The 24,933-nt window shown below is 50.9% G+C and overlaps 8 protein-coding genes across 8 annotated transcripts; 4 read left to right on the top strand and 4 right to left on the bottom strand.

The window, feature by feature from the left end:
* Positions 1–7,095: 7,095 nt before the first annotated feature.
* On the top strand, positions 7,096–9,735 carry BP01DRAFT_382791 (ketopantoate reductase family protein; the record flags this gene model as incomplete). Its single annotated transcript, XM_025577391.1, has 5 exons — positions 7,096–7,129; positions 7,320–7,440; positions 7,494–7,534; positions 7,608–8,037; positions 8,097–9,735. The coding sequence occupies 5 exons, from the start codon at positions 7,096–7,098 to the stop codon at positions 9,733–9,735; spliced, it is 2,265 nt and encodes a 754-aa protein (XP_025431332.1).
* A 1,059-nt stretch (positions 9,736–10,794) lies between these two features.
* On the top strand, positions 10,795–11,365 carry BP01DRAFT_340771 (DASH complex subunit HSK3 family protein). Its single transcript, XM_025573414.1, has one exon. The coding sequence runs from the start codon at positions 10,849–10,851 to the stop codon at positions 11,242–11,244; it is 396 nt and encodes a 131-aa protein (XP_025431331.1). The 5' UTR covers positions 10,795–10,848; the 3' UTR covers positions 11,245–11,365.
* Positions 11,366–11,811: 446 nt separating this feature from the next.
* BP01DRAFT_356850 (histidine phosphatase family protein) lies at positions 11,812–13,104 on the bottom strand. Its single transcript, XM_025575052.1, has 3 exons — positions 12,759–13,104; positions 12,225–12,488; positions 11,812–12,041 (listed from the first exon to the last, which is right to left on the bottom strand). Exons 1-3 carry the CDS (start codon positions 12,932–12,934, stop codon positions 11,825–11,827), a joined length of 657 nt encoding a protein of 218 aa, XP_025431330.1. The 5' UTR covers positions 12,935–13,104; the 3' UTR covers positions 11,812–11,824.
* Positions 13,105–13,638: 534 nt separating this feature from the next.
* Positions 13,639–16,180, bottom strand: BP01DRAFT_319340 (ATP-dependent RNA helicase SUB2). Its single transcript, XM_025572666.1, has 5 exons — positions 15,709–16,180; positions 14,683–15,093; positions 14,269–14,629; positions 13,959–14,216; positions 13,639–13,905 (listed from the first exon to the last, which is right to left on the bottom strand). The coding sequence occupies exons 1-5, from the start codon at positions 15,953–15,955 to the stop codon at positions 13,860–13,862; spliced, it is 1,323 nt and encodes a 440-aa protein (XP_025431329.1). The 5' UTR covers positions 15,956–16,180; the 3' UTR covers positions 13,639–13,859.
* A 171-nt stretch (positions 16,181–16,351) lies between these two features.
* BP01DRAFT_49531 (ribonuclease P Rpr2/Rpp21/SNM1 subunit) lies at positions 16,352–17,246 on the top strand. Its single transcript, XM_025579904.1, has one exon. It carries the CDS (start codon positions 16,410–16,412, stop codon positions 16,989–16,991), a length of 582 nt encoding a protein of 193 aa, XP_025431328.1. The 5' UTR covers positions 16,352–16,409; the 3' UTR covers positions 16,992–17,246.
* Positions 17,247–17,983: 737 nt separating this feature from the next.
* Positions 17,984–19,397, bottom strand: BP01DRAFT_49529 (uncharacterized protein). Its single transcript, XM_025579903.1, has 3 exons — positions 19,317–19,397; positions 18,622–19,220; positions 17,984–18,427 (listed from the first exon to the last, which is right to left on the bottom strand). Exons 2-3 carry the CDS (start codon positions 18,895–18,897, stop codon positions 18,197–18,199), a joined length of 507 nt encoding a protein of 168 aa, XP_025431327.1. The 5' UTR covers positions 18,898–19,220; positions 19,317–19,397; the 3' UTR covers positions 17,984–18,196.
* Positions 19,398–20,423: 1,026 nt separating this feature from the next.
* On the top strand, positions 20,424–21,963 carry BP01DRAFT_49527 (WW domain binding protein 11). The gene has a single exon (XM_025579902.1). The coding sequence runs from the start codon at positions 20,846–20,848 to the stop codon at positions 21,737–21,739; it is 894 nt and encodes a 297-aa protein (XP_025431326.1). The 5' UTR covers positions 20,424–20,845; the 3' UTR covers positions 21,740–21,963.
* Positions 21,964–22,704: 741 nt separating this feature from the next.
* On the bottom strand, positions 22,705–24,921 carry nimA (serine/threonine protein kinase nimA; the record flags this gene model as incomplete). The annotated part of the gene is made up of 3 exons (XM_025576811.1): positions 22,705–24,684; positions 24,746–24,798; positions 24,870–24,921. The coding sequence occupies 3 exons, from the start codon at positions 24,919–24,921 to the stop codon at positions 22,705–22,707; spliced, it is 2,085 nt and encodes a 694-aa protein (XP_025431325.1).
* Positions 24,922–24,933: the final 12 nt, after the last annotated feature.

Here is a 24,933-nt window from a genome sequence, read left to right as displayed (position 1 = left end):
TAAGCGCACTTGATCATCCTTAGGCAGCACTATTCTCAGCTGCATCTACTACGAACAAGAAGTAATGGCATCCTAGTGCGCCTTAATCAGATCACATTCCTGCTTTGAAGGCTGAGTTGATGGCTTAGTGTGTATGAATCACTGCACAATGTAGGCACTGTAGTTATGATGGGATGTTGTGCAGCAGAGCGGGATCTGTTGGCCGCCAGAAATGCAAGGCATCAGCTCGGCATTCCTGGTTGACATGCTTCCCGATGAGTCAGCCGAGCATCCGCCGCTTGCATCGAAGGGCTCCACCCGGAAGCCGGGATCGAGCATGTCACTAAGTTCTTCTAAAACCTCTGGTCACGTTGGTTGCTATGTCTCATTTGCCCTGATGGAAATCCCCTATTGACGCTTTCGGCAAGATCATCTGCCATATCTTTCTTGTGTTTTATCTGGTCCCCTGAACACAGAACAGTGGCTGTAACCATCTTGGCCTCAATGACTTGCGATGATATTTTTCTGGTCGTAATGCACCCGACATGATCGTCAGCGTCGATGAAAACAAACACAGTCTTTGGTCAGCCAAGAGAGTCAAAACCAATGGGCGGAACGAGTTCATCACGGACAGCAATCTGTACAAAGCCCTTCCCGGGTCCCGAAGCAAAGACTTTGGTCGACGAGCCCGGTGAAGAAGCGTCGCACAGCTCAAACAAACGGCGATTCTTCGTGTATGTACTCGTGTCTAGCGGGGTCGCGACACAACCATGACGTCTGCACGTTCGAGCTAGTTGAAACTAAAGAAACCTGACGCGGTGGGATGCCAGTCAAACCCAGTCTGTGCCTATCACGCCACGATGGCCATTTCCGCCTATCAACTCGAAGTACTCCGTACTCCATGATTTCCCGCATGCTTGGCCACCCGCTTTATCTTCTCCCGTCTTTGTGTGTCAACTCGGCGCGGGAAACAGCCGCGACTTCTGAACAAATGCCGGGCAAGTGCCTACTCGTACCGCAGAGGATGTGCGGGGTTTATGGCAACCATCAAGATCCTCACCCGGTGTGTTATCCGTGTTCTCGTCCAACCACGGCATCAAAAGGTAAGCATGACAGGTCGGGGAAGCGGGACCTCGCAATTCCGATGGACTACACACCAGCGCATCACCCGACTGCTTCTACTAGTTCACATCCCAATCGTCCGGGAAGGTATTGTTCGGCTACAACGTATCATGTGCGACATCGGAGCTTATACCAGAGAAAGCAGTAGCAGAAAGCAGCTGACACTCGGCATACACAGCTCCTCCAGGTAGACTAGCAAGCTCAAAAACCAAAATAGATAGACCAGTCCTGGATTCTGCATGTGCAGCTCCTTCAAAGGTCAAAATCAAGCGATTCAGTGAGGAACGACCGCTTTGCGGTTGCGGCTCAGAATCGATCGGCACAGGCGCGGATTCCGCATTAGCATAGACCCCATTTCTGGCATGGACGTGTTCGTAGGTCAAGTCTTCTGTAATAAGCCTGAGCTCTCTAGTCCTGCAGGTGCTATGGTCGGGTTCTGAGTGAGCCCAGACCACACTTCCTCCTGGTTGGGCCGTTCATTGTACATTAGACCGGCCTTGGCTCTTTTTCCCCTCCCCCTCGCGGAGGGGTCTCGGATACGCCGTGGTCGACTGTTTTCGGCTGGATTTCGAATGGGATGGCCGTGGGGCTTTGGGCCCTGGTTTCCCATGTGTTGTACGTGACCCAGTCCGAATGAAAAGGGGTCCCGCTGGAGACAGTTTGTGATGTTGAGAGGTGGTGATGAAATTTACTTGGTCGCTGGCGGGGTTGTGACTGGTTTATCAGTTTCTTGACTTATACAGTAGTAGCAGTAACCGAGCAAGATACGAGCTAGTAGACTACCGTACCTTAGTATAGTACTTCTGAGGGCACCGCCGACCAAACCATAGATAGCACACAAGGCTCGAGGCGCCCATCGGACTACCGGTTTAGTTGCTACATCCAGCGCATGCGCTAGCGTAGCCTGCATGTACTGTATAGACAACATTCTCAGATTTGAGCACATCTTGTGGCCCGATTGTACAGCAGTCTGATCGTGTTGCCAAGTACTCCGTATTATTTATATTCTGCTGAGTTTGTTGTTCAAGCGGCTGTTGACGAAGGGTATGGAGTACTCTGTATCTTGGTAGCAGAGTCCAAGATACAACTACCGTAGTTACCTTGGTTCCTTGCCGAGCTGGATTCCCGGAATTGCAATCCTGCAACCCATCAAAGCGCGCCATGGATAATATCACCTTCTAGAAAGATTGGTCACAGTCCGTTCCTGTTCGCACGTCCTGCGACCACTAACTACTGATTCACGATCTCAGGAACCAGAGATAATGAATTAGATGCACCAAAGTGTACCGTAAATACCAGGTACCTACACCCGAATGCATGCCTAAAGAGCCTGCCAATGAGAGGGGGGGATCTTCATCCATCCTGCAACCGTCTGACAATTCTGACATTAAACTTAGGCTAAACTCAGGTTGGTAAGGCAGAGGTTAGAATCCTTTCTGATGCCAGATGCACAATTGATGAGCAGAAGCGTGAGGCACACTGCGATGACTGGACAGATTACTAGAGAGGGATGATCTCCTTGGCAGTTGGCATACATCTGACCATCTCCTAGAACCTAAGGAGGCACGCCGGTCCCCTTCTTAGTTAACTCCAGGAGGTTTGCTAAAGCACTAAACCTCCAGGTTGGTTGCAACTTGCAAGAACCTTGAAGACTGAAACGGGGAAGAGGGGGGGAAGAGATTTCCTTGTTCCAGTAAGATTTGATAAGTACCAGACCCACAATTGAGGCAGTAGCCATAGATAGAAACACGCCAAATCGAACAATGTGATTTGTTCTAGGTTGCTTAGACAAGCTAGCAGGAGTTAGACTGGATTCCCGCTCAAGAAGATGCCTTGGTTTCCATCCGAAGGCTGCCGGTTCCACATCCACTCGTTACTTTTAGTCTACGACGTGCTTCATGAGTTTTGGTGGTGGTGACTGCGAATTCCTGGTCCTCGCCGCTTCATCGTCTTGCCATAAGTTTGACGGGGGACATCCTCAACCACAACCACAGCGACACACCCACCAAAATGCACCCCCCAATTCTCCCCCCCAAAGTAAGCTATTGCGGGGGGAGGGGGAGGGGGTTCCATCTATTATAGCAATAATTCTCGACTGATGTGCTGTTGCCATGAGGCGTGTCGAAAAGATGTACTGCAGAGAATAATCTGGATTTATTGCATTCCTTTTTTTTGTTCTTATTTTCGTTTCCTCCTCGTACATCCCCCCCACTAACTGTGTCGCGTCTGAAGTTGAACAAACCACGGCAAATCACTGTCACGTTCGTTATGTTATGCGCATCAAGATTGTGCTTCTTATGAATGCGGGCGGAGTTAGCCGGTGAATTCAAAGGCTAGAAGAACTTCAGACTGTGGAAAGTCAATCTGAGACCAAACTCTATCAGTGCCAATGCTCCCTTCACGCTTCACAGTACAGGAACAATTTGTTGTCAATCAATGAAACATAATAGTGGCGAAATCCTTTCCATTAGACTGACTTTACATAAGCAGGTGCAACAGCAGCAACAGAAATTGCTGGTCGCGGAGACAGCCGCGCGATCGCATCCCCAATTACTGAGTAATTTTCTCTTAATTGTTTTTTTTTTCTTTTAGATTAAACTGCAAACAGGTCAGCAACACAAAGGTTCCAATCCGGCTCGGTATGAGCAATTGGTGTCGATCCCTACTGCGGGTAGGAATCTATGGCATGCCCGGGTTCGACAAACACCGCCGCCCCCTGCCCGGTTGTTGCAGCGGCGAAGAATTCCCCTGTGTTATGAGGTACACATACTTTATCTACGTAGTGGAACTGGGTAGGAGACAAAAAAGTATTCGGCAAAATAGCAGGGTATCGCCAGAGTGATGGTCCGTCATGTATGATATTGCCAGAGAGATGATCACTTCGCTGGGAGGTAAAGTCTGCTGGACAAAACAAGAATATCGAAGCTTCCCATCGAGCGATCTTTAGCGTGGAGGATCCATTGGTGAGTACCACCACCCCCTCTCTTACATTGAGCTTAGGTCTACTCCGTATACTAGCTGGAGTAGTAGCACCCCAGGGTCTGGTGGTCCAGAAGCACCGTCACCTATTTTGGGAGAGTTGACGATCTCCCTCCGTACAGGTGCTTCTGCTTGAGCATTGACTGGTTTTGCAAGGTACGGAGTAGTTGGTACAGGACCTCCGTAGTAGACAGACCTGCTTGGCTAGACCTTCGTGAGGACCCTTAGCAGTATTAATGATACACACATAATATGAAGTACAAGTGTCTGCTTGTATGCATTGTGATGATGGTGTCCCCTTTCGCGAATCGTGTTCAATCGTGTTCAACAAAGAAAGTCTAAGAACCATGATAGAAACGTTTGAGGAACCAGCTGGGTATATATTGATCCCCATTTCTCTCACCCGGTTTTACCTTGTTTCTAGCTTGTTACCCGAACGAGCAAGGCGTGATTCCAGAGACTGAAAATAAAAAATTCGGAACCGCCCACAACCTGCGACCGCGACGGAGGCATCCGCGTCTCCCATTTGTGGCTTGTAGCGCACTTTGGCTGTTTCGTTAGAAGGGCCCGCATCCGAAGCCAGCCTACCGCTGAATCTAGTACACTTAGACTGGCCAAACTCCCGCCCGCCGATGGTAGCGGACGAATCCCGGGCCTTGGACCTCGAACCACCGACGACGACAGTGTGGGTTCCAGGGTGGATTATGAGGTGACGGGAGGATGTGCTGCAAGCCTGCACTGTTTGCTGCTGCTGCGGTTCTGCACTTGGTTCGATGACCGCTCGGTCGCATCATGGTTGGCCCCAAGTCCAGCCATGTTCCAAGTAAATGTGGATAATTGAGGTTGTCGTGTCTTATAGAAAGAAGATAAAATATTGGTAATCATGATTTTAATTGAGATGCTCCACGGAAAGAATTGAATAGATGAACTATTTCATTAAACAGTAAACATGTAAAGCAATTTAAAGCAACCAAAATAATCATGATAACTACCTCCTTTGCCCTCGTTACCTCACCATGGAAAGTAAAACCGCGGACCCCCCCCTCATCCGTCGTCATCGTCCTCGTCGTCGCTGGCGTCGGCGGCGGCGGTCATACGTGGATCGGTTGGTCGTAGCGGTTGACACTAATGGGAATTCCATGGATTGAACGCCTAGTGGGGGACTTGACTCGTCCCTGGTTTTCATTCAGGGGTAACAGAGAGAATTTATGATATCGAGATTCGAGATGAAATGGATGGATGGCTGGGGCTTATCATCAGAGATACCTATCATGGGGGCTGTTCTACTTTGGGGAGGAATATACTCTCCGTAGTATTCAGGCTATCGAGCGCATTTATTGCCTGGCAATTGCATACCCTCAGACAATAGAAGAGTTAGTTATGTCACAACTTATCAGACTAATTTAAACGGACGGCAGTTCATAATAATCAAGCCAAAGAGTGCCAGAGGGACTGAACAACCGATCCGAAAGTGAAAAACCGGTTTGTTGATTGTGAACGTTAGGACGGAAGTGAGTAGCGTGGACGATACTCTGAATGGGTTAGTCTGCACAAACAACCTGTCTGGAAGAATATCACCATCTCAGCTGCTGCTGAGTGAATCTTCTAATTCCTAGCATGAGTGTATCATTGTGTTGGGATATCAGGATCAACTTCATGGCAAAACAAGGACTGAGTAGTCTCACCATTCCCTGAGGATTGTATCCTTCATTGAAGGCTGTGGTGACCATATAAAGAAGAAGAGAAGATCATGGCTTGTTTATCCCAAGCCTGCAGGTAACTGGTTAGTTATCATAGAAGGCGTAGCATATGAACATAACTAGTGTCAGTACGGAGTACCTCAGCAACATAGGCAGCCAGCACTACCTTGTCCACTAAGTTACTAGGAGGTATTCTTAGCCTGCGGCCAATTTTCAGCCCATCATTGTCATTCATCGGCGTGTCTCATCGCGCCTCCTCGTCCTGCCTGTCTCCGGAGGCAGACATTCTTTCTTACTCAGTCACTCACACTTTCGCCATTCGATTGTCGCTTGCAGAGTTTCTCTCCGTCAATCTTCTCCGTCCCCTCCCTACTCCCTCCGTCAACAGTCAATTGTTGTCTTGTTCCTTTCCTGCCTCCGTTTCCGGATTGAGCCCTGGCGGGGGATCCACGACAACCGTTAGAGGTTTATGGGTGAACAAGCAAACCAGGTAAGAGAAAACAAAAGTAAACCAAAAAAAGTTTAAAAAAATTATTATTACAGAGGAGAAAAAAAAAAAGAGAGATACGTACGGCTCCATCAGCTCCCCCATTTGGGCTGCCCATACGCCCAGAGCTGACTGAATTGCTGTTGGTTGGTGCTGGTAATGGTGCTGCTGGTGCTGCTACTGCTACTACTGCGAAACACAAGCAAGCCAAACCATCCACACCTTATTTCCCATCCCCAATAATCCCAATCTCATCCCATCCTGATTTCACTCTCTCTCACTCTCTCTCACTCACTCACTCTCTCTCTCTCTCTTCCTCTTCTCCGACAACTTCGACTGTTGCTATCCTCTTCCTCCCCTTTCACTAATCATCCTTCTTTCTCTTCACCCACCCTCCCTCTCTCCCCCCTCTCCCCCTCTCTTTCTCTCTTCCTTTCGTTTCACGGACTTGTCTTTTACTCTCCCTCACAATCCCTCTCTCGCCCTCCCTCGCTACGATCGTCACCACCTCCTTTCGTTCGTCCTGGTTGGAACTCCTCTTTTTTTTTTTTCTCTCCCTATTCATTTTCGTTCACTGTTTGGAGAATTTCTCTTCTGTGATTCCCCTTACTTTCACTCTCTTACCCTTGGCGCTTGTCGCGTATTGTCCAGCATCCGAAGTGAATCGATAATCCTAGTTTCGGCGATCGCACTGCGTTTTCTCGTTCGGTGGCAGCCTACGTCAATCGCGCATCCCAGCCGTGATCTCTGGCGATTTCGGGTTCGGCTTTTTCAGTGACCATCTTACCGGCTCGACGAAACGCTTCTTTCCAACTTTGATCACTCGTCATGGCTCCTCCACCGCGCCTGCGCGTTTTGTCAGGTTAGTCTCAGTCTTCGCCGGCACTAGATTCACCCAGTCCGAACGGATCGCTGCTTTTTTGTTATCCGGATGAGCCTCACGCTGCCCCCTCTCATGAATCCACAATTTCCCCCCCCCCCCCCCCGGCCTCCTCTGCCTTGATCGTCAATCTCTTACAGCATGGGTCGTCTTCTAACACGGGTCTGTTTAGTCGGCAGCAACGCTATCTCAGCTTTTCTGTCCTGGAGGCTCCAGGCGTCAACCTCCTGCGATGTAACACTAGTCTGGAAGTCGGGATTTGAAGCGGTTTCGCAATACGGAGTGTCTTTCAAGTTTGTCTCTCTGGCTACTGCGCATCAAACGGCTTCTAACAATCAGTCAATAGGTCGAAAGCCTTCGGCAATGAAAGATTCAAGCCTCGTCACGGTATGTTTTCTCTCGTCTTTGTCGAATTACCGCAAGCGGCTGTAATGGTCAGCTGACAAGAGTCACTCTACAGTGGTACGCTCACCGGAAGAGGCGGCATCGCGAGAAAATGCCTATGACTATGTAATTCTTTGCGTGAAGGCATTGCCCGATGTATACGACCTGGCCGCAGTGATTGAATCCGTGGTTACCCCTCAACATACCTGTATTTTGCTCAATACCACCAACACCCTTGGCGTCGAATCACACCTCGAGCAACGGTTCCCTACGAATGTTGTCCTCTCGCTCGTTTCTGGCGTGGAGATTTCACAGATTGGACCCAGCGAGTTCGAGCACTTGAACTCGTCAAATATCTGGGTTGGTGCTACCAACAAGAATTCGAACATCCCTTCGTCAATGCAAACCGACATGGCCTCCGCCTTGGCAATGACCTTGAACTCCGGTCAAGTGGACTGCAAAGTTTCAAACAACATCAGACAAGAGCAATTTGAGCGTATTATAGGGTAAATAATCACGAACTTTGGGTCTTGCAGCACACAATGCTAATCTAGTCAACCTCCAGTCCCATCGCGTTTTACCCGACAAGTGTCATGTTTGACAGTGGGAACGTCACGGAACTCCTGCAGAAGGTCGGCGTACGGCAATTGGTGACCGACGTGATTGATGAGCTCATCACACTGGCTAAAGCACATGGATGCTCTTTCCCCAGTGACTTTTCGCAGAAGACAATGGATGCGATGGCCGCGTCTCAATCACCTAACGCAATGTACCAGGATTTCCAAGCTCGTCGTCCCATGGAGATCGAGACATACCTCGGGTCACCGATCAAGCTGGCAACCGAACTCAGCATTCGACTTCCTCGTATCGAAACCATCTATGCTATTTTACACCACGTTAATACCACTAATTTGAGCAAACCTCGTGAATCCCCCACCCCGTCCATCCAAGCCCCCCCGCCTTCACAACCCACCCGGATGTCTTCGGCTCCCCCACCACGGAATGGCCCTCCCATGCGTCCACCCCCCGGCAGGTCGAGTTCCGCAATGATGATGCCACCTTCTCGACGCGGACCGCCGATGCCTGGAATGCCGCGACCCAGCAGCACACAACCTCTACCAGCTGCTGCCAGGATGCCCCGTGAGCCGTCTCTAGAGGGTCTGGAGGAATTCAGCCACCTGGTCGTTTATGATGATGCTGGCGAAGCTGGACCTCCCCCGAGAAATCCCAACGGTTACCCAGATGGTCCTCCTGGCCCTGGCCACTCGCAGTCGACTGCTGACTTGTCCTTGAGAGAACGAGAGCTGGCGTTGCGGCAGCGTGAGTTGCAGCTTCGAGAACACGAAATGAGCATGAGACGGGGTCCACCCCGCAGGGCTGCTCCCTCCAGAGCCACTTTCGACGAAGAAGATGAGGATGATTACTTCGATCCTATGGATACCAGCCTGGTCCCAAACATCGACCCCGACAATGTGGATATGATGAGTATCACATCTCGAAGAGCTAAGAAATACCCGAGCGCCAGCCAAATACGGAAGAACCCCGAGATTCTTTCCAATGGCGGCGGCGGCGGCGGCCGTTCGTCTACGTTCAGCCGCTACTTTGGCGGAGGAAGGAAGCGTGCCAGCGATCGCATCATGCAGGAGATCCCCGGGCTTCACGATTCCCTGCTGGACAACCCCATGATGGCTTACTCATCGAATCGGTATGGCTCTGTGGATAGAAACCAGATGGCTGCAGGTTCACGTACCAATTCCATGACCACGAGTCGAATGGGCGACTATCCTCCGCACCCCTACCCACAAAGTCGGAGAAACAGCCATTCTCCCGCAACTCCTTACGGTGGCCCACCGGGTCCTCGTATGGGCCGTCCGGCCACTGCTCAGGATCAACACTTCGGTCCTCCCCCCGGGCCTCCGAATGGCGGTCACCCATCTCCTCCGGGACACATGCGGGCACCTGTTCCCAAGTATCCCCCAGGACATGGTAATGCGGTAGGCCCGCAACAAGTTGAGCAACACATTGGGGTGAGCAATTCGTATCCCACTAAGGGCACTCCAAAGGAAAGAAGTCTGACTGGAAGTGCGAGCGCCAGCGCGGGGAGTGGTGACAGCGGCGCTAGTGCGAACCTCGATTCCGAGAATTCAGCCCACAGCAGCCAGATCAGCCTCGGCGCGCAGCAAGCTGCGGCGCCTGTTCGTTGAATGTCAAAGCCCAAAAACCCGTTTCCCCTCTAGCCCTCTCCCTACGGCAGCTGAGCACGTTTGTTCCTCCGACTGTGCGCATTCCTGCCGTGATCTCTATACTTCCTCTTTCTCAGCACGAAGGGGGAATTCTCCTCCCAAGTTGCTTTTTGCCTCTTATAAAGAATATATTTTAATGAGATGCTCAGCAACAGGAAAAAAAGAGGATCGAACCGCACTCCTCCGTTTCATCCTCGGGTTGTTTTCAATTGTTCACATATATGCAACGGACTTAAGGATTTTCCCTGATTTCTCATTTGGTTGAGCGGCGCTATTGCGCACGGGTTGCCCGTGGGGTGATTCTCCTACATTTGCCCTTCTCACCTGTTTCCAAATCACCTCAGCGGCAATTCTTGATTCCCATGCTGACGGGCCTCTGCTCGAGCGATAAATACCTTTTTTGACTTTTCGCAGCTATACCACGGACGTTCATTCTCCAGTACTGATCATACATTGTGCTTCTGCATGACAAATTGTTGTACACTATGCGAGTCGGCGCATGATTTTGTTGAGTTCATACATGTGGTTCCGTCCTCTACTTGACCTTATTATTCTCTGCTGCCTGATTCATTTCCTTACCTTTTCCAAGTCAGTCTGACATGCATGCTCTCCTTTGCATTTCCTATATTGTTGTTTATCCGATGTGCCTCTGCGGCCCTGCCGTTTTCTTTTTCATCGTGGTCTGCTTTCTGGCGCATAAAAAGAGCAGGGGGTCCATCATTTATCCGGGTGATTGATTGATTTGATTTGGCTCGGTTCATGTCCAAGCAGAGTAATAGTGAAAGCAACCAGGCCATTGTGTGGGCAGGGTAACTATCCAGTTGATTAGAAGAACCATGTTTGCTGCAACCATCAAAGTAACTCTTGATTGGAAAGTAATGGCAGAGTGTCCACGGACGGTACCAGCTCCGGCCGCTGGAGCAGCAGAGTCGCCGCGGCGACGGTCTCACGTGATCCAAACCGTAGATTGTCAACAACCGGAATTCAGGACGTCAACCTAGTTTCATTCAACTTCCTAACCCATTCGCGGCCACCTGAAATCCATCTTCTAGCCGCGAAAACAAGATCACCATCATGCCTCCCTCGCATCAATACACCCACAGCCAATCCCAGCGCCTACCCCGTCATTCCATCCTCCCTGCCTCGGCTTCCATGGGCTATGGGGGCGGCGGCGGCGGCAGCAGCACGAGCATGTCCATGGCCAAAACCCGACAGTACGCCAACCTCTACGCGCAGCTCGGCCAGCTGAACAGCCACCTCCGCGATACAGAGAACCTGGTGCGCATGACAGCCGTGCAGGCGGAGGATATGCGGTTTCTGGGCGGCTACGTCGGGGCTTTATTCATGGGGTCGGCTAAGGTTCTGGGAGAGGAGGGGATTCTTAAGAATGAGAGTAGTGGTGGCGCAGCAGCTGGTGCAGCGGGCACGGGCGCTGGTGGGAAGAATGAGAGTGAGAGTGAGAATGAGTAAGTTGTGGGGGAGAGGCTCTGTCAAGGACAGATAAATGTTCGAGGTTGGCGCCCGGAGAATTGCATGCCATGTACTATTTATGTGTCTCCTGCTGAGTTGATGGGGCCTTTTGGCTAAATGGGTAAGTATTGCTTGGGGATTCTAAGGAAGCTGTTCTATTGGGTTTCTCAAGTGCCTAGGACTGATTGTTGTGATGTTTGCAGATCCTATGACTCGAGTTCGTCTAGGAGGGTGATACTTTGATCAAACGTCACCGTCGGTCGATATAAACCTCCTTTCCCTTCTCCCCCGCTGGCCCGGTCTAGTCTCGTGTTGTTCGGCGGGGACACAGTAACATGCACACACTGCTGTTTGTCCTTGTCTCCATCGTATCGAGAGACCACGAAGAAGATCACCTCAAGAGTCGACAACGAAACCTCCGCCGAGGATGATTGCTGGCTCGTCGATGTTGTGGTGCTCGTAACTGTGTGGCATGAAAGTCAGCATGGATATTGCAGATACTCACAGAGCAAAGAGGGAAGAATCGGGCCGACAGAGAAGGATCGTCGAGCGCGCGCGCGCCGCAGCCAAGAAAACAAACTCACCTCAACGTGCCCACACCACCCGCCTCCAAAATCAATGCCGTCTCCGTCAACGGCTTCCCTGTCCAGCGCATCGCAAACGCTCGCAGGATATGTCCGTGCGCTACGATCAGGACATCACCCTTGCCGCTGTCCGACTCAAAGCAGGGATTGTGGTACTTGGCTCGAATTTCGGCAATGAGGGCGTCGAGGCGCTTGATGACGTCTTCGGGGGATCTAGTTGTTTTGCCGTTCAGTTAGGATTAATGACCACACAAACGCATATCACCAACAATCCAAGCATTGCAATCCAGCCAGTGACTTCTTTCTCCTTTCCTCCGCATAAGAAAGCCAAGGAAGATGAAACAGCCCCCTCCCTCCCTATTATTAAGACACCAGAAAAAAGGGACAAAGACTTACTCTCCCCCAGGACACCCATCGCGCCAAATATCCCAAGGCCCTTCCCCATTCTTCTCGCGCAGCTCCCGGATCTGCTTGCTGGTCAACCCCTCGTAATCCCCATAATCCCACTCGCGCACCGCCTCGGTAACCTCGACCCGTGCCTCGGTGCGGATCGGCTCCTCCGCCTCGGACTTGCGCTCCTCCGTCCAGGGTAAACGTTCTTTGCAGCCAAGTTCAAGGAGTTCGAGTGTGTGTTGCGCGCGGGCGCGGGGCGAAACGTAGCTGTTTTTTCCCCCACATCACATCTTTGATTAGCCTTGTTGTATTTATGCATCCGTATGTATTCCTTTGCTAGGCTGGGTGGTTTATGACCCCCTCTTTGTTTGCTCATCCAGTAAACCAGAATAAACAAGATTATGGCGGGGGATGGGGCAAAAGACAAGTCCCAAACTCGTGAGACCCGGGATATCCGGGATATCATCCAACAACACAAACCAAACGTAGATACCACTGAAAACCCAGAAAATGCGGGAGAGGACAACAAGCACATACACATGAACCAACTTCTTCGGGGCAATCAACCGGTCATTCCCTACCAGGGCTTTGCCGGTGGCCTTGATGCGCTTCTCCCCGTTCTCCGTGAGGGGCAGGTCGGTGGTGCCCGTGTGTCGGCCGTTGAGGGACCATTCGGTTTCGCCGTGGCGGACGATGAAGCAGCGCGGGCTCATTGTTTATCAGTTCTATTGATGAGGTGGAAGGAAGGGGTTTCTGTACAGGTTATGGTAAGAGAGAGAGAGAAAAGGGAGGGGGGAGAAGATTATTGAGTTAATTGATTTATAGAGAGAGGATAATAATGGAGAGGGAACTGAGTTGAATATAAACCTAAACCCAAATCAAATATACCCTCTCGTGTTTCTTGATTGGAGTGGAGTGGAGAGGAAGAAAGAGCTCCAAGTGTTGCGTCATTGATTCCGTGAATAACTACGGAGTAACTTCAAATCGTTATCAACCTCCTTCGCTGGCCCGCCCGCTTCTTCCCTTACTATGGTTGTTACGGACAACATCTGAGGATTCCTATTTTAGTCGGGATTCTTCCTGTCGGAGCAACTCGCTCACTCGCTCATCACAGCTTCATGACTTGACGTCTTTCCGACGTACTGCGTAGATAACGGTGATATCGACAGTTGCGGTGGGCTTTATCGATAACTCGGCTCGGGCAGTTGGTTAATGCTGAGTGTCTCAGCGTTCCTCTTATTCCTGTCTGGCGACATTGCTTACAACGGGAGCAGCTTCTGCTCCATACCGTCATGCTGAAGCTGCGAACTATGAGCTGTTGGGTATCTGGGCGGGCGATAGAAGGTTACCTTTCAACCACAAAATTCCCGACTACGCTTATGTCCTCATTGCCCCCCTCAAACATACATTTATAATACAGCTGTAGTGCAGGAGGCACTGGTATCGAATTCGCTTCTGAGTATGCTTTTCTGCCTACATGTCTCTGGTCTTTTCCGGCCTAATCCAACCAGTGCCTTGCCTCAGAGTGAGGAAAATGTAACCGAACCATCACGCCAAAAGGAAATAATAAACAGTAGAACCGAGATAGGGAAAAAAGATTTATCGTATGGAACAGCTCCCGACGTAGATCACACGCACTTAAGCCATGTAAGTGCTGGAATCGACACCGCCCTCGGGGTATTCGCTAAAAAGCATTGTTAGCATGGGCTGCAAGAACGAGAGGCTTAGACTACTTACGGAAGGGCAACCTCGAAGCGCTTCTCAATGTCCTTAAGAACCTTCTCGTCGTCCTCGGTGCTGACGAAGGAAATGGACAGACCCTTCGTACCGAAACGACCAGCACGACCAACACGGTGGAGATAGGAGTCGGCATCACCCGGCAAATCATAGTTGATAGCGAGGTTGATACGCTCGATATCGATACCACGTCCGAAAACGTCAGTAGCGACACAAATACGCTTGTTGAACTCCTTGAACTCTTTGTAACGTTTAATACTGCAAGGAATTAGTAGCCGCCCACCACAATCAAACGGTAAAACAAACTCACCGCTCCTCCTGGCTCACTCCGGAGTGAACTGCAATACTGGGGAAGTTACATTCCCGCAACAGCCTGTCGAGCTCTTGAGCACGGAGCGTGCTCTTGACGAAAATAATGACCTGGTTGAACTCCAAGCTGTCCAGAAGCTCGTTAAGCTTACGGTTCTTCTCTGTCTCGCTGAGTTTGATGTAGTACTGCTGCAGACCGTGGAGGGTGAGCTTAGTGTCGTCGTCGACGTAAACTTCGAGAGGGTTGCGCATGAACTTCTTGCAGACGGGACGGATCTCCTGGGACAGGGTGGCAGAGAACATCATGACCTGCTTATCGGCGGGAGTAGCACGGAAGATCTCCTGGACATCGCGGCGCATGTCTATCGATTATGGTTAGCATCCAGACTGGCCGCCCCAATACACAATAACTCACCAATCTGGTCGAGCATCTTGTCGCACTCGTCAAGAACGAAAGCCTTGACATTTCGCAAAGACAGCTTCTTGTCGCGAACCAAAGCGTTCAACCGACCAGGAGTACCGACGACAATGTTGGGGTAAGACTCCTTGTTGGCCAGGACCTCAAGATCCTTCTGAATGGGAGTACCTCCGTAGAAGACGGCGGTCCGGACGTCGGGAAGGTACTTGCTGAAACGAGCATATTCGTTCTTGATCTGGTAGGCCAACTCACGAGTGTGGCACATGACGAGGATCGAGCACTCTCCTGGAACGGGCTCCAGCTGGTGCAATGTGGTGAGGACGAAAACTGCAGTCTTTCCGAGACCAGACTTGGCCTGGCACAGAACATCCACGTTCAAAATGGCGGTAGGAATGCAAACTTGCTGGACTGTGGTAGGCGAAACCGTATGTTAGACTTGTACTCGATGCATGAGACTTAATGAAATGAAGCAATCCGTGTCGCAAGTCCGTCCATCCCCCCGAGGCTCCGAGCTGAAGGATAACGCGCTAATCTGATGTCTCCAGCACGGAACAATAACAATAAAAGAGCTCACAAAGAGCACTAAATCGACAATGCAATCGCCAACAGTACAGACTCCTATACCAAGAGCTCTCTGCGGGCGGCAAGAGGACAAGTATCATGTAGAGACAATAGCAGGAGCAATCCTACTTCGTTCGAAACACCCACTCAGTAGCCACATTGAGTGGTCGCAGGCGAAAAAATTCCCTGAGGATCTTGCTGAGCACGGTCTTGCCGTGGTTTGCCGAAGCAAAGGAAGGCAACAAGCAGAAGCCTATATGCTCTACTTTTGCAAGCAGAGTGGCTCGTCTTTTGATGACCCGAACACGCATCCTCATGCCGCCCACGAGCTCGAACGCAGATATATGTCCGGAAGCGACCATGAAACTTGTTTTCCCTCGCGGAGATGGACGGACGGACGTTGAAACTTGGAGCAATGGAGGGAGGTTTTGATTTGGGAAAGAATACGTATGATGGACTAACCCTCCGATGGATGTTCGAAACCGCAGTCGGTAATAGCACGCAGGAGTTCTTCCTTGAGCAGGAAATCACGGAAACCGGTAGAGTGAATGCCAACATAGCTGCCCTTCTTGTCGGAACGGCCGCCAGAAACAGTCAAGTCGCCCTTCTTGGCCTCTCCATTGGCGGCGGGAGCAGCGGTGGTCGCGGCCGCGTCGGTGGTGGGAAGCTCCTCGTCGGAGTAGTCAATGAGATCCTCCTCGTGAGACATGATGGTGGTTTGTGGTGAGATAAAAGGTTGTCTAGATGGAAAAACTCTGTCTGTCGAAGCGCGTCGCTTTTACCAAGGCAGAGAAGCCTGTGTCTGATATTGTGGGAAGGAAAGGGGTTGAAGCTGGTGAGAAAGTCGATCTATGTTCTCAGTAGTACGTATAATGCCCTCGTCGATGTCGTTAGATAGAATGAGGGTGATGACAGGTTGTTGCGCGGAAGGAAGAGGATGGAGATGGAGAGAAGGACAGTCGCCGCGCGAAGGGATGGAGCGGCTGAGCCCCAGACAGCTCAGTCACGTGTCAAAGTCAATTAGTCACCATGGCCCGGGCCCCATCGACCGCTTTTGGTTCGCTTTTATAGCGAAGCTTCAATTCCTCTTCGATCTCCCCGCATCAATCACTTGGACTGCAACACTATCATCCGCAAGCATCTAGACCCACACTTTCGTCGCAATGGTCAAAGGAAAGTCCAAAGGAAAAAAGGACTCCGCAGGGGGTGTCAACAGCCATATACGGGCGCGTATAGATTATCTATACAAAGCGGCTACTTTCCTGCAAGCCCAGTCCGGCGCTTGTCATACTGGCGTTACCACCAATGAGTCAAATGACCAGGAACCACCTGTACCAACGCATATAGTGCCACTCACTGCTGGCTCTACCGATGCTGTGGGTCAAAGCCAGTTTTCGCAGGAGCAGACTGCAACCGGCGAGCTACCTCAACTATCTCGGAATTATGTGTCGCAGATGCGCGGCGTATCTCTGAAAACACAGCTTCGCCTTCCCGTTGATATGAAGAGATCTTTCTGCAAGCGATGCGACACGCTTCTAATTCCTGGGTCGACTTGTACAAAAGAACTGAGGAACCCTAGCCGCGGCCGCAGAAAGCCATGGGCTGATCTGTTGGTCATTCGTTGCTCTACCTGCGGCACAGAGAAGCGGTTCCCTCAAACAGACAAGCGCGGCAAGAAGTTAATTGCTCGTCGGCAAGAAAAAGCGCACGAGAAGCAAGAAAATAAGACCAGCACAGGCTCCTGAATATATGCTCGCGCTGCGGAATCCAAATCTGTCTTCCAACCCGCGAAAGGCTGCCGACGCGCCTTGCAGCATTACCCATCCCGAATCATGGGCAAGATTGACCAGTCTCGCAGCCAATTCATGATGATTAGGTTCGAGCGCCTCTTCCCGATGTGGCTCTGCGCGCGCGCAGTCATGCCTACTTGTGTTAAGATGATGGGCATACACCGATCGAGTCACATATCCCGAGCTGGGGGATTGATTAACTTTACCCTGCTATACCTCGATATACATGGACGTTTTCGCAAACGCCACCACCACCTAGCTACCACTCCGTCATGGGCACACATCCTATCAAGTCTCATGATCCATACAAGTGATGTTTCACCAGTTTCTTTAGACTGGGGTACGGTGATCTTATGCTGAGGGCCGACTGAGTTGCTGGGTAGCAGTAGAAGGCTCACTGATGTGGTACCAACACATAGTGGGTATTGGAGCGAAGGTGAATATATGCAGACCAAAAATGTCAAGTCAGCTTCTTAAAAAAGGCGCACTGGGAAATTGCTTCATGATTGAACAGATAGCCAGATCGTGAGGTTCGTGGATATGGGGGACATGAGTCGTAAATATGGAGACAAGGTCCAGTAGTAGCAAAGTCAATAAACGGGGCCCAAACGCTAACAACGCCATACTGTTTCTGCCAATGGTCGAATAGGGTTCACATTTCAAAACCGCCGCGTGGCGAACATCAAAAGCTCTAGTCAATAGGCCTCTCCAAGTACATAATATTATGAGAGCCATAAACCCTCCTGAAGACTCATGGTTCAACCATGGTGTAAATCAAAGAAAGCATATCGAACTGCGTGCTGGTTGTGCATAGGCGTAATGATGGCGATGAGTCCGTGAGGACGAGGTTGGTTTATACTCTGTAGTTTCGTGTCGGTGCTAGAATGTTGGTAATAAGAACGTTGAATGCTGACGTCTTAAGGTTTTGTTTTGGCGGAAGATGTCCAGAGGCTTACTAAAACGAACCATCTCAAGGACAATCAATCGAGTAAAATTGCAATAAACATACTGAGATCAGTTGGTCCCAATAATGTTTGTGAAGCGAATAGGGTGGAGAAGAGGCTGAAGTGCATGGGCGCCAGCGATATTGAGTGATGTTGGGACGACCGACATGCATCGGGAAAAATGGGTACTATGTTAAGAGGGCTGATTCGTGAAGTTCAATGCCTCCGACGGGCAGCTTGGTCCAGCCGTTGATCAAGACCTTCTATGCGGCCGCGGTATGCTTTCACAATTTCTCTTATGTGCCCGATCTTGGCGAGCTCGTTTTCCAGCTCATCTATGGAGGCTAAAATGGACCGGGTGCGGGCGATTTCGGCGTCAGCATTGCGTACAACGTTGCCGGCACGATCGTAGCTGTTTTGAATCGACAGCTGCATTTGTTCCTCGAGCTACCAGCGATTAGCATTCAAGGCTTGGGAGGGTGTCAAAATTCTTGCGCGCGTGTGTGTGAAGTACGTAATATCTTTTTTAAGGGGACAAATTGCCTATAGGCGACAGGGGCACAAATGAGACTAATCACTCAAAGGTAGGCGGAGACGCTCAAACATGCATGATTGCACAATGTCAAGGGTATCAAACATACATAATCAATGCGACTCCGCATTTGTTGCTGCAATCCATCCAACTGCTGCGAAAGTGCTCGTAAACTCATAGGATCCAGCAGTAACCGGCCATGACTGCTGGCGGCACTGGCGGCGCGGGAACTGGAATTGCTCGTTCGTCCGGTCCCTCTGCCTCTGGAAATACCATTGGTCCCATGGCTGCCCTGAAGTGCAATTTGTTGTTGTTGTCGTAGGATCTGGATCTCGGAGGAGGTAAGGCCAAGCGAAGTGTCGGGGATCGATGCTGATACGGACATTTGGTCCCGGCAGAGACATGCTCCTACCGCGACAGAGTTCTAGGAAGCGCCGGCTGATCTTAGGATTCGAGTGTAGAACGGACCGCAGTTCATGGTGAGAACCGAAATAAGTGAGAAAAAGACCGCGAAGGGGCGTAGTGGCTGAAGCTTAGAGGACGGTGCGGCTGCGAGACGAGGTAGTGGGTAGAGGAGGGAAATCACCTGCTGGGTTGAAGTAGTTTGTCCGAGAGTAGGTCAATGGTGTAGTCTGCCTCTGCCCCAGGGCGGCCTAATTGTTCCTTGAGCGTCCTACGGTGTCATTGGAGGCCACTGGAGGAAGCTCGCTAGGGGAAGAGATCAGCCTATTAATTTATAGGCGGCAAAGAAAAAAGAACGAAGGATAGCGGCCCTCGTGAGTCGGTCGGGGGGGGGGGGGTTACACTGGGAGGAGGCCGACGGGGAGCTGAGTCCGGTTTCCACGATTAAAAGCCTAACGCACGTTTCTTCAACAACGGCGATCAGTAGACTCCAATGGTCGATACAGGTAAGGCGATGGGGAAAGAGATGAATGATAAAGAGTGTCGGTAGATGTGGTCGTTGGAGTCGAGGCAGAGCAAGGAGGGGGAGGGGAGCGCGAGACAAAACGGAGAGCAACCAACGTGAACGCAAGATGTTGCAATCAATGCGTAAAAGACGGAGGACAAAACCGAACTGAACTGGCTGATTCAAGGAGCTTTGATCAAATAGCCCTCCTTGCCTTCATTCGGGCGCCGTCCTTCGAAAGAGGACCGTGTGATCAAGGCTGAAAAAAGAATGCGATCCGGCTGGGTGATATATTCGCCTAAGAGGAGTATATATATGGAACGGACAAAGCTGTTTCTGGAGAGACCCAGTAGAGAAAGGGGGCGCAACGACACGAACAGCGATGATAGCGACTGATAATTACTGCTGTTATAATCATGTTCTCCGACTGAATGCAGGGTTATTTAATCCAAATAGCGAACATCAACGCGATCGCGAGGTTCTCTCGTTTCGAGCTGGAAGCCGCTCCGGGGACTTCCCAATTGGGCAACCGTCATCTTGCCCGCCCGCAATCTCCAGCCGTTTGGTTCAACCTACCCTCTGAAGTTATCCTTTAACTCACTTCCTCCTCTTCACCAACTCATTGAATTGTCTCCCATCTCCTTTCTTTTATCTGGGACCGTCAAGAATCTTTGATCCCTTCACATACCAACCCTTACCTGCCGTCCAATCACACATCAGTCACCACCCCATCCTATTCCTCGCCAACCAACGCGCCCGAATTGCCGCACCCTGCGCTTCTCCAGCCGCCATCGAGCTCGCTATCTTCCTGCCCTCTCAACCCATTCGCTTGCTCAAATCTAGATCCCACAGTCACCGCACGCTGCCCAACCTGTGAGGCTGGCTAGAGCAGTGCGCCCGCGCGACGTTCATTGGTCTTAGCCAAGATTCCGCAGCTACACCTGCGGCTTCGCGAACCCGCTACTCCCGTGGTTGGGCTTGCTCATGCAGCTTTTTCCTCCTTTGCCATCAGCCTGTGAGTAATCTCTAGACCTCACCCCCTCTTCTAAGCCGTTCTAGGCTGCAGCAGGAAGCTCTCACTCCGATCTTCTGGCCACGCACATTCCGTCATACACATAAGACATGCATCCATACTCTTTGCCCCTCGCGGTCCAGCCCGCGCCTCCCCCTCTGTCAGCAGGCAAAGGACACAAGGAACACGGTCGTGGAGCAGTTGTGTAGATATGGTATCTTGACTAATTGATTACGAACTCGTTTCAGCAACCTCTTGAGATTTGAAGTACAGTACATATCATAGCCCGCATCCTGCCGGTTATACAGGCTCAGTACCTTGAAGATTTGACTACAAGTCAAGGCAATACCTTGCAAACACCCAACGAAATTGTTCTCCGCCGCTCATACCATATCGTCACATTAGTCCACAACAATGCCGAAAGACAAAGAGCGCACTCTGAACCCTGCCGCGGCGCAGCGGAAGTTGGATAAGCAGAAGAGCCTTAAGAAGGGCAAGGCTGAGGCGTTAGCTCGTCGGAATGAGAAACTCGCCCGTCGCAATCCGGAGCGCATTCAGCGCCAAATCGACGAGATCAAAGCAATAGAGGCATCAGGACAAAAGCTACGACCACGCGATCAACAATTACTTGAAGCGCTCCAACGAGATCATCGCGCGGTGCTCAAGGCTCGAGAGGCACTAGGAGATAAGGCTCCTAAATTCGCGACGTTCGGGCCTAGAAGCGGAGGGGACAACGACGGGGATGACGGCGGGGTTCTGGGAAAGCGCAGGAGGGATGGTGGTGGTGGCGGCGGGGGGCGTTTTGGACGGCATAATCGGGACAGTGAGAGTAGCGACGAGACGGATGAGGAGGTGCGAAGGATACCCATGCCTCGGGATACGCCTCCACCAATTCCGCGCCAGTTCCAGAGGAGGCCAGGCGGCGACCAGGCCGAGGGTGCACGAGGACCACATGCTCTTTCTGTGAAACCACCCATGGTGGAAGCAAAAACGGTCTACGAGGCCAAGCCGCAGATTCGTGACTTGCGACAGGAAGCTATCAACAAATTTATCCCTGCCGCCGTCAGAGCCAAGCAGGACGCTATACGAGGGCAGGGTAAGCTCTTGGAGCCGGAGGAAATGGACCGGCTGGAGAAGGCAGGCTATAAGGCGGACTCGGCCCAGGCTGGCACAGATGAAACTGCAAATCACCCAGAAACGACAGACGACGATGATGCCCAGAAGCGAATGTTAGAAGAAGAGGAAAGGAGGTTCAACCAGGAGCTTCGTTCGGTTCAAATCGAAGAAGTCGAGGACGAGGAGGCATAGATATTTCAGCATCAATGCTTATTTCCACGTCCTTTGTTCCTTGACCCCAGCATAATCTGTACAGAGGGAGGGAAGCTGGTCGTCGATCGGTTAGCGCCTTATCTACCTATCCGTACCTACTTTTCCCTCTGTGTCTCTATCCGGAGCCGGTCTAAAAAGCTTTCTAAGTTGGAGAAAACTGAATCGTGGAATCGTGAATCACAGGTGTATTGAACTGCCAATCTAGCGCAGGAACCTGTGAACGAAGAACAGGACTGTGTATATATGTACAACTCCTTTGAGAAAGAATTTCCGAAAGAACCACAAAACCCAAGGATCACCAGATCAACACCAAACCAGATAGCACCACAAATGCAAAAAGGGAATATATAGGAAATGTACAGGGTGTTCAAATGAGTGTACTGGCTTCGAAATATGCATCGCAGAGAAGCCGGGAAGGGGAATTTGACTTATCCATGGCTGGTGGATCGGTGTAACCAAGAAACAAACAGACAGGGCTGATCTGTACAGTTTGCACCATGGACGAGGGCAAAGAGACAGATATGGTGAGATGAAATTGGGGAAGGGGGGCAAAGGGGGGAGTTTTGAGGTAATCGGGACTTCGTCACGGCATTAGATAAACAAAGGAAAGTAGAGGGTTTTGAGACTCTATAGGACGACGGTAAATGCTGTCCGAAGTCAAGATGCAGCACATCAAAGAGACGCAAATGCATCATCAGAGTTTTCCCATGTCTCGCACGGTCAAACACGCTGGGTTCAGAAAAATCCAATCCACTCAAGCCGCCTAACTCCGAAGTATGTCTTGAATTATTAAATGGTGTATTGACGACGAGACGTCGACGATAAATGCCCAAAAAGAAGTTGAATCTCTCAGAGTTTGCGGGTCAACCGGCGAAACTGAAAGACGTAGTCGAGATGTGTATGGGTCATGTCGAAGGCACGCTGATTTCGTTGGGAGAGGATGGCTACCGCAGGTTACGGATGATCTTCCTTCCCCGAACCAGGAAAGGGCTGGGCATCTCGTCTTTTTCAGGATCCCAAACAGCCGGGGGGTCTCGCGCACTGGATTTCAGGCCTCGGGAGTCACTGGCACATCGCTTGATTTCATCAACAGGACGGCCACCCGCGCGTGCTTGCGCCAGTTCGACCAACGTCCTCCCACCCATATTTCGCTGCATCATGGCCTTGTACATGTCATCGCTGGCGCCGTTGGATTTGGAGGTCAGCTGTTTTACGCCAGTCTTGCGAGTCGGCGAGCCAGCATCTGCAGCTAGGTTTGCAGATGAAGGGATTTTCGACAATCGACGATGAGGTGATCGTGGCTTGGTCTCTCTAGGAAGCATGTCAGAAAGGCCGGCTGACACCTGTGGTAATCTGGAGGCGTTGGTTGGGAAGATTGGCGGCTGGGTGCTCAGTTTCTGCATGAATGCAGCCGTGTTCTGTCGTAAAAGCGGTCGCGAAGGAGCTTTAAAAGGATCCGGCTTCACCTTGGGGCGAGTGGGAGAAGGTAGATCGGGGATATCGTCCTCGTCATCGGAATATGCCACAGTGGGTTCCCATCTCGCCCGCCTTTCGGCTTCAGCAAAAATGTTCTTGCCAGTATACGTTCCAGATGTGCGACGAGGAGACAAGGAAAGCGATGCAATCGAAATAGGTGAAGGCTCAGCCATTTGGACGTCCATTGGTGAGTCAACCACGGTCTTGGAACGTGTCAATGGAGTACGCGTCTCTTTACGTGGAGCCTTGCTGGGAGCGGGAGACTCCAGAGACAGCTGGCTGATATCAGTGCTCGATGGGTTGCTGGTATTTTCGCTGCTGGTAGAAGTTTGGGATTGTTGGCTGTTTGACCGGGAAATGCTATCCTCCTTCACGGCGCCGCTCTTCTTTTGCTTCTCAACCTCTAGCGCAACTCTTTCCTGAACTTCGAAGTCGAATCGCTTTCGGAGTTTTTCGAGTTCATTCTGCACCTGGCGGTCGATTTCCAGTCGAGCTTTGACTTCCCATTCCCGTCTGACGGTGTTTTCCAACTCAGCCTTCATCTGCTGTTTTTCTCTTTCCATTTTAGTGTATGCTTGTTCCACCTCTCTGGCTTTTTGAGCAGCAGCCTCTTCGCGCTTTCGCAGGGTCTTTTCGAGATCGGAAACCTCCTTCTCTCTGCGCATCAGACGAATAATAGGAAGATTGATCAGAGCTGCAGTATCGGGACGGTGATCCGGGTTGACACGCAAACAGCTTGCAATAACGTTCTTCAGCTCGGGAGAATAAAAGTCGGGCAACGGAGCAAATTTTCCTTCACGAATCCTCTGTATGAGCTGAATGTGGGTTCTGGCGTTGAAAGGGGGCTCTTTTTGGCACAATTCATACATGATGCAGCCGACAGCCCAGATATCAGAACGCAACGTGTAAGGTTCAGCTGCGCAAATCTCGGGCGACATGTAAAATGGAGTTCCGACATAGGTAGAGGCGAAATCTTGAGAATTCATCAACTTGGATAGGCCAAAGTCCCCGAGTTTGACAGTGTTGTCGCTGCCAAGGAAAATATTCTCCGGCTTGAGGTCGCGATGAAGGATCGTCATTTGAGCTTGCTTTCCTTTGAGACCCGACTGCTTAGGGGCGGGGCCCAAGATGTTTCCAGCCTCGACAGGATCGGAACCGTAGTGACAGCGATACAACGCCGTCGCAAGTTGGGAAAGGATGCGCCACACGAATTCTTCCTCTGCGAATTTATTCGTCTTCTTCAAGTTCTTGATAATCATGCTGAGATCTCCGCCACCGCAATATTCCATGTAGAGGTACAGATCTTGACTGGCTTTGAGGTGTTCGCGGTGGTAATAGGCGACAATATTCGGGTGTCGAAGAGAGCTTAGAATGTTGAACTCGGCGGTTAGCTGTTCGCGTTCCTTCTGCGACATCTTGATGTAATTAATCTCCTTGCGACAAAGGATCTGCAACAGCATGCTTGTAAGTACAAATTGGCCAGTGCTTCCGTGAATGATTCATCCTTACAAAGCCGTCTGCCTTTCGTCGAACTTTGCGAATGATCCCGAAGGAACCGCAACCTGAACATTGAGGTCAGCTTATCGACGTCCGGAGCCTAGTTGTATGCCACTGTGGGCTTTAATTTTCATACCAATCTTCTCAAGCACCTCATACTTGTCTGCCTCCGCTAATGCAATTGCCATTGTGGCTGCTGG

The sequence above is a fragment of the Aspergillus saccharolyticus genome (assembly GCF_003184585.1).
Source record: "Aspergillus saccharolyticus JOP 1030-1 unplaced genomic scaffold BP01scaffold_15, whole genome shotgun sequence".
Lineage (NCBI taxonomy): Eukaryota > Fungi > Ascomycota > Eurotiomycetes > Eurotiales > Aspergillaceae > Aspergillus > Aspergillus saccharolyticus.
The sequence above is the reverse complement of the archived record's forward strand: the minus strand, read 5'-3'. Positions and strand labels throughout refer to the sequence as shown.